The sequence below is a fragment of the Sinocyclocheilus grahami genome, unplaced genomic scaffold, assembly GCF_001515645.1.
Source record: "Sinocyclocheilus grahami isolate Dianchi unplaced genomic scaffold, SAMN03320097.WGS_v1.1 scaffold234.1, whole genome shotgun sequence".
Lineage (NCBI taxonomy): Eukaryota > Metazoa > Chordata > Actinopteri > Cypriniformes > Cyprinidae > Sinocyclocheilus > Sinocyclocheilus grahami.
Window position 1 is genome coordinate 1,641,834 of NW_015505413.1, and position 8,439 is coordinate 1,650,272.

General features: G+C 36.3%; 1 protein-coding gene across 1 annotated transcript in view; it reads left to right on the forward strand.

Annotated features, from left to right (window-relative positions):
* Window positions 1-8,439, forward strand: part of LOC107597680 (arginyl-tRNA--protein transferase 1) — a 91,127-nt gene that overhangs the window by 25,397 nt on the left and 57,291 nt on the right. The window contains exon 7 of the mRNA XM_016288844.1: window positions 5,037-5,165. Coding sequence (XP_016144330.1) covers window positions 5,037-5,165 — 129 coding nt within the window. The remainder of the gene's footprint in view (window positions 1-5,036; window positions 5,166-8,439) is intronic.

Genomic DNA, 8,439 nt, shown 5'->3' on the forward strand with positions numbered 1-8,439 from the left:
TATATATATATATATAGCTACTGGCTGGATTTTATATCATAACCTATAGTATTGGTCATTGTTATTATAGCTTTTCATCATTTCCTGTGTTTGACTGTGGTTGCTAATGCGATCTAATGAAAGCCAGTTCAACTGTAGCTAGAAATTCAGGAAGTTTCCTTTGTAACAGTATACAGTAAGGAGACACTTTGAGATGGATTCACTGCAGGTCTGTGTTTAATCATTAGTGCAGGAAGTCATATGTAATCGTCTTCTCTACAGTTTGCATTGCATGGAGGACCAGGAAGTGATTCTTTATCAATCGGTGTGTACAAATGAACAGATTTCTGGAGACATGGTAACATTCTTCCAAAATTTGTCTAGAAAATACACAACTAATTGCATTACACAGTTGATTATCTAAATTATATTATTAGAGACTCTCATGAAGCCTGTCAAAAACACATCCAGGTCATATTTAGTCATTTGGGTCATAATACTTCATAATTTGTTAATGCAAAGAAATGTTTTTCTTTTTAATTTTAGGATGAAATATGACATGGCCATGTTCACACGAGAGTCAACCTTTTATATAGACACAATCTATAACCTTTGCTTGTTGAACCCATGCTGAATCTCACCCAAACAAAGGTTTTAATAGGATGAATATGAGTCACTCTAGTATGTATATGTATGTTTTTTTTGTTTTGCCGAATGTTTTCTTTGACCATTAATTTGCAGATGTATGAGTGAATCTCATGAAAGTTATTCTATATATATTCAGTATATTTGAAAGTGTATCTCAGATCACACACAAATATTCTTTACTAAATGCAGCTGGATAGTTTACTTTTTTGTCATTTCCATTATTTTCTTTTATCAAGTTCTCATTGCAGTAATAGTAATTATTTCAGTTAGTTATAAAATTATTAACATTGCTGCATAAATTAAGGCTGTAATGATTTATTATTTTTTTGACAATGTTTATTGTTGCATAGATATTATTTATACTGTGTGTGTGTATATATATATATATATATATATATATATATATAATACTGTGTGTATATATACAGCTACATTATAGTAAAGAGTATTATTCTTTAAAGTCATAATATCATAAAATTAAAAGTTTTAATATCCTTTTGGCCAAATTTGATTTAATATTTCTTTTATTTTTTGTAATTTTTAAATTTTGTTTCATGATATTCACCCATGTGCTATAAAAAAACTGCATGTACAATTTATTTTTAACCTGTTTCCATTCCAAATCATAAGATGTTCCACGCTCACGGTTCTCCTGCAGTGCTGTACTATGAACTTTATCTTGGTGTGTTTCTTGGAAACGGTCTGTAATTTTTCTGTTTAACCCTCTGATGCTCATCCTCATGTTGAAGGTGAGGCTGGTGCGCTCCAACCCTCCCAGTCCACAGTTCAAAGCTTCGTTTGACGCCTCGTACCAAGTGTACAAACTCTACCAGATGGCCATTCACAAGGACCCTCCTGACAAACCTACCGAGAGCCAGGTCAGGGGATCCAGAGCTGAAGGGCTTTCTCTTAGCTGTTGAGCACATTTGACATGGCCACGCTTCTACTTTGGTCTTCAAACCAAATAATATTTTGAGGATTTTGACTTGTATGCATGGAAATGTGAAAGAGCATTAGGTAGAAATGAAAGCATGTTCAACTGGAAGCAAAGAATCACAGTGCAGTGACTTTAATGAGCAGTGTTTTAAAACAGCAGTGAGGAGGAGGAAGCCTAAAGCAAGCAGACATGAAATGAGGAAAGGCTGCAAAAATGGAGGTAAGCCATGGAAACTCCATGAAACAGTATGAATCTAATCCTGGAAAGAGAAATTGAAAGGAAATTAGGAAAACGCTCTCATCCGCACTGTGTTTCTACAGGTGTCTGTGTTAAACGAGGAGTTTGTTGCTGTTGAGATGTTTAGGTTCTTTAGCTGGTGTTTTCCTCACACTTTCCAAACTAGGAAATGGAAATTTCAGTCAAACATCATCTTGTAGGTAGTGCACCTTCACTGGATGTTGATTATGATACGCTCCTGTAACTTTCATGCAGCCTCAGTTTTTTTAAACACAACTGTATTTGAAATTCTTGTTTTTATTACTGTGTGGTATTTTACCACTGTTGGAGGCCACAAAAGGATGAGCGGAATAAATGGGAATGAGATTCAATGTTTGAGAGCTTGAACGTTCGTGCCTCATATGAGCACCACAGCTTAACGTGTCAAAGCAAATGCGCTAACAGCTCTGAATGTTCTGCCGTTTGCAGTTCTTTTTGAAGTTTTTGAAAGCTCTGCATGGGACGTTTTGTTGTGAGTAGGGCTGCAACTAACTGCAACTATTTGGTCGATTATTTTTTCGATTAATCGGATTAAAAACAAACAATTTTCTTTGTTTATTTTATTGACTAAAACACACTGTTCCACATTCTGCCCAATGTCCTTAAAACAAACGTTCCAACTGAATGCTATGAAAACATACAGTGCTTAATAATTTATTAGACCACCTGCCATAATAAAGAGAAAACACATTTTAGGAATCTGTCAAAAAATTGTTTAAATCAAAAATTTTACTATTATTCATCAAAAATACTTTTATTCATTCACATAACAAAAATGGCCTCCTATGCCCTTCATAACAGCTTGCATTCTTGCTGGCATTAAGTATTTTTTGACTGTAATTGGGTATCTGAAAAAAACCCCCACTATGAAGCTCTCTGTCTTTCTTCCATAGATAACAGCAATAATTATATTAAAGCATTAGAATCAGCCTACTACTGTTACTAACGAGCTTATGCATATTGGAGGACTAACCCATACAGAAAGCTAAAAAATTATTTTGGTAATCATAAATAAATGTACTTATCACCTCAGTGATAAAACTCATGGATTCCGAATAGGGCTTAGTGTCATTTCTTTATCCTGTTAAAGGCGGTTTTGAAGAGTCTGATATTTATTTTCAGACAATTACACGCTGTTATCCCCTTACAGTTCCTACTCTCATAAAATATGCGCAATGCATGTTGACCTTTAAACCTTTATTTAACTTTCAACAACAGATATTTCAGCACAATGAATGTTTTTGCACTGATTATTAATTGTCTCTGTTTTCCGTCTGTCTGACGCCGCGCTGGCGCTCATTCAGTAAAGATTAAAATTTAACACAGACTGTCAGGACGGACCTTTATGCAAAAATGGAAACACTTGCGTGAATTTGTGACATTTATACATAAGGATATGGCCGTTAACACGCATCTGTTAAAGCGCCTGACAGGGCAAGCCATTACGCTAATGCATTAGCGTAAAGCTTTCAATAAAGAATTCTCATGCTTTGGGCAGCTTGAATCACGTAACTCTCCTGCAGCATCTCATTCTGTTTCCTCCACTATTTTAGATGCATTTTGTCCATAGAAATAAGTAATTCAGTGCTTTAATTTGACGCGACCGGCTGAAGTTGGACAAGTATGTAAACTCCGTTGGACGTGCACTGTGGGCAGACCTGATTAATCGATAATGAGAATCGTTGTCGATGATTTTCATAATCGATAATAATCGATTTGATCGATTAGTTGTTGCAGCCCTAGTTGTGAGTTGGTCTGAATTGGTGTTGTACTTCAGACTTCGACTTTTCTAAATTTCTGTTCTTTCTGCCCTGGCTTCATGACAGTTCCAAGTTATTGAATCGTTTGAGAATGCTTTGTGTGTGTGTGTACTGTGTATACATTGAAGGATGCCATGTTATTGATGCCCTGCTGCTTATTTTTTGCCTGAAATGTTCTGATTTTTTTAGGTTAGACCTATTGAAAAATATAGACCAAGCTTAGAATTGGTGGTTTTCCTTTCCTTTATTTATTTATTTTTTTTTAAATCAGTCAAGGGACCAGTGCTTATCCCACTGCCCCAATGACACCGTGTTAACTGTAATTCATCAGGTTCATTGATGGTCTGTATTGTTGTAAGCCATGTGATTTTAGCCTGAATCAGAGCTTCACAGCCCCGGTGCACCAGCCTCACCTTCAGCCTCCCGTTTCCCAACATTTACCCTCCAACTCTGAGTTTAAATCCATGCTACACATTCCCTTCCCTGTCTTACTCAACACAAAAACAAGTTACTCTGTATAATCTGTATATCTTATGCGCTTCAATGTCCTTGAGGTGCATCAGAACATTGTAATGTAAACAGTATAACACCGTATGTTTAGAAATCTGGAGCAAAAGAAGAATACACTGTTTGAATTTTCCAAACTGTGTGCCATATCACATTTATGCATTAATGACTTCCAATGTTAGCCTAATTAGACTGATAGTTTATAAGATCACTAATATTAACCATTATTGGTATGGTGACAGACATATTGTGCATCCCTACAGAAAAAAAAAAAACTTCTTTAAATAGTTTGAAGCACTTGTGTAATGCTAAATTAGCAACAAATTAAAGTGTAAGACAGCTTGGGAATGCAATTACATTTTAGTTTTGGGTTCATATTTACTCTTAGGCTGTCTTTGTTTCAGAAGATGCTATAGTGATTCTAAGAATTTTAATGGTAATCTTTATTTTTTTCCACATTGAATCTGACATGTTTAATTCCATTCTGAACCACTTTCACATGCAAAAGTGACAATGTAAACAGTCAGAATTCATATGATTAATTGGCTAGTTGCTTACTAAAGCTTGAATTATTTATTCAGTTAAACTGAACTTTGTGAAGAATATAAGTAAGCATTGCCTGTTCAGACCAGTGTCACATTTAAAAGGTCATGTGAACAGAACTTCGGCTTGCAGTGTGAATATGAACCCAAAAACACTGCATATGTGATGTGTATACAGTGCTGTTGAAATCATTTCATTGCTAATTTTGTATTAACCACTCCCCTTATCCACACACTCTTGTCTGTTTTTCCTTCATTCTCCCTATCCTCCATTGTTTATGTCCCTTTATTTATTTTCCATTATCCTTTTTTGATTTCCTACTATCCTTCCGTCTTTCTTATTCAATCGTACTTCCTCCCTCTAATCATTCCTTCTTCACTCTGAAGGTGAGGCTAGTGCCGGTCAGCTTTGAAGACCCTGACTTCCTGGCGTCGTATGAGCAGTCAGCGGCGCTGTATGCACGCTACCAGATAACAGTTCACGGTGACACTCCGTACGAGTGCGGGGAGAGCGAGGTACAGGCTTAAACATGTCACGTTCACAACTGCATGAAACACCCAACCGATTGACCTGAAGCCCTGCTCACTAACATTACATATGTTTTCCAGCATGTTTGAGGCATTTACATATACTTCTCACGTACACATTAGCTTTTTACTAGACCTACACATAATCTGTGCCTGCGAAACGCTTACCGAACTTCTGCTCATCCTCTGCCCTGTGTGTGATCATTTGTTTTTTTTGCTCTTTGGTTAGGAACAAACTCCTAACTTCTAACAGTGGCAGAGAATTTTCGCATGGGCGAGCATGTAAAAGTGACATTTTGATCAAGTTTTTAAATGCATGTTGCTGACATACAAAATTTGACTTTTTAATTTTTTTTTAACACTCAATAAGAGTGCAGATTTCTGAATTTGTATTTGAATCTAATCAATGGATTTTCCCACACTGTAAAAATGTTTTTTACAAAATAACAAACTATATAAAATTATAATTTTTTTAATGATTTAAATGAATGAAATAGTAATATTAAATAAAATATACAAACCCGATTCCAAAAAAGTTGGGACACTGTACAAATTGTGAATAAAAACAGAATGCAATGATGTGGAAGTTTCAAATTTCAATGTTTTATTCAGAATACAACAGATGACATATCAAATGTTTAAACTGAGAAAATGTATCACTTTAAGGGAAAAATAAGTTGATTTTAAATTTCATGGCACGTTTGTGTTGTTGAGGGAATGAATCTAAATGTGAAATGAAGATTGTTTTTGACTGAGCAGATTTTGGCCCATATATATTTCATGTTGCACAATTCAAACTGCATTTGTTTGATGGTCATTGACTTAATTAATATCCCCTTGATGAGTTCACAACAGTTGTACAGTAGTATAAATGAATGACAGCAGAGAGCTGCAAGATCCCATAACATTTCATTACCCATGCAGGTTTAAATGTTTAACCTGTAACGTGTCTATCTATATTCATTTGTGTCTGTTGCAGAATGAAACGCTGCTGTAATAATTATATAGTACACGCAGAACTGTTTTACAGCGGCCTCCATTTGAAGACACATGAGCAATTGTCTGGACTGGCCAATAATTCACCTGTGTTTTGGTAGAGAGTGAATTAGGGCTGGGTGGATAAAACTCTTCTACCGTGTGTTATTTCAGTCTTCGGCTGGGCCGGGCCTCGCACACACGCCCTGCTCTGTGAAACACGGCCATAACTCAATTATGTGTCATAAAAGAAGCAACATTCGCAGTCTGGGAGCTTGTGGGGAAACTTTACATTATTAAAACCCTGTCGGGAGGCCAAGAGAAATCCGATTTTATATAAAAAGTTACAATGAAAAGCTGCACTGAACAATGTCAAACAAAAAACAGGTCATGAATATTGTGAAATTGTGGTTTCATTTGAAATGTAATGTGATTTTGGAAGGTTTTTGAGTATGAAGGGAGAGTAGGTTGTGGTCTTGGGGACAGACAAGATGTTTTTTGGAGTCTAATGACACCTTAATCGTATACATTTTTAGTGCTTTGGAGCTTTTTAGTGTGTTTTAGGATCGAGCAAGCGCGAGACAAATCTAGATTCATCTTATTGCATTCAATGAGGCTTTCAGAAGTCGGTCAGCAGGTTAATAGCTTATTGATCTGTGCTTAGTGTATGTTCTGTACATACCGTTTTTATCTTTGCAGTATAGAAAGTCACATGCCATGTTGTTGCAATGCAATGCAACTCTACATTAAGACCTGAAACATACTCTACACTAATGTAAAGTTTGTGTGTAAATGTAAATTTATTCCTGTGCCGAAAAGCTGAGTATCATTACTCCAGTCTTGATCCTTCAGAAATCATTTTGAGCAATTGTCTGGACTGGCCAATAATTCACCTGTGTTTTGGTAGAGAGTGAATTAGGGCTGGGTGGATAAAACTCTTCTACCGTGTGTTATTTCAGTCTTCGGCTGGGCCGGGCCTCGCACACACGCCCTGCTCTGTGAAACACGGCCATAACTCAATTATGTGTCATAAAAGAAGCAACATTCGCAGTCTGGGAGCTTGTGGGGAAACTTTACATTATTAAAACCCTGTCGGGAGGCCAAGAGAAATCCAATTTTATATAAAAAGTTACAATGAAAAGCTGCACTGAACAATGTCAAACAAAAAACAGGTCATGAATATTGTGAAATTGTGGTTTCATTTGAAATGTAATGTGATTTTGGAAGGTTTTTGAGTATGAAGGGAGAGTAGGTTGTGGTCTTGGGGACAGACAAGATGTTTTTTGGAGTCTAATGACACCTTAATCGTATACATTTTTAGTGCTTTGGAGCTTTTTAGTGTGTTTTAGGATCGAGCAAGCGCGAGACAAATCTAGATTCATCTTATTGCATTCAATGAGGCTTTCAGAAGTCGGTCAGCAGGTTAATAGCTTATTGATCTGTGCTTAGTGTATGTTCTGTACATACCGTTTTTATCTTTGCAGTATAGAAAGTCACATGCCATGTTGTTGCAATGCAATGCAACTCTACATTAAGACCTGAAACATACTCTACACTAATGTAAAGTTTGTGTGTAAATGTAAATTTATTCCTGTACCGAAAAGCTGAGTATCATTACTCCAGTCTTGATCCTTCAGAAATCATTTGAAAACATTGATTTGCTGCTTAAGAATCATTTCTTATCAATATCTATTAAAAATTATGTAACCTGGACTTTTGAACAGTAGTGTATCTGAATGTAAATCCATTCACTTTCTTACTGATCAGCTATCGTCATTGCGAAGCAGCAAATGCAATAGAACATGCTTCTCAATTCCTCAGTGTTTATAGCTTGTTAAAGGGGTCCTATTATGCTTTTTCACTTTTTCAACTTTAGTTAGTCTGTAATGTTGCTGTTTGAGCATAAAAAAGATCTGCAAAGTTACAAAGCTCAAAGTCCAATTCAAAAAAAGATATTTTATTTAACAGAAATCCCTTTTCAAAAACTACAACGAATGACTCTTTTGGACTACGACGCATATTTTCCGGGATTTGTGATATCACAAATATCGACGAATGGGACGAGACCTGGTTGAGCTGCGCTAGAGAAGGCAACGAGTGTTCTCACTATGTCGGAGACACGCTAGCTTTCCCAAGGCAGACGAACTTCGAGTGTTTACAATCATCCGGGTTTAAATCGCGCTCAAATTGATTAGATTTTTACTCAATATTTACACTGAAGCTCGCAGGCGGCTATGGTAAGGGGTATGACATTTTCCCACTGGCCCAGCTAACCAATCACAGCACA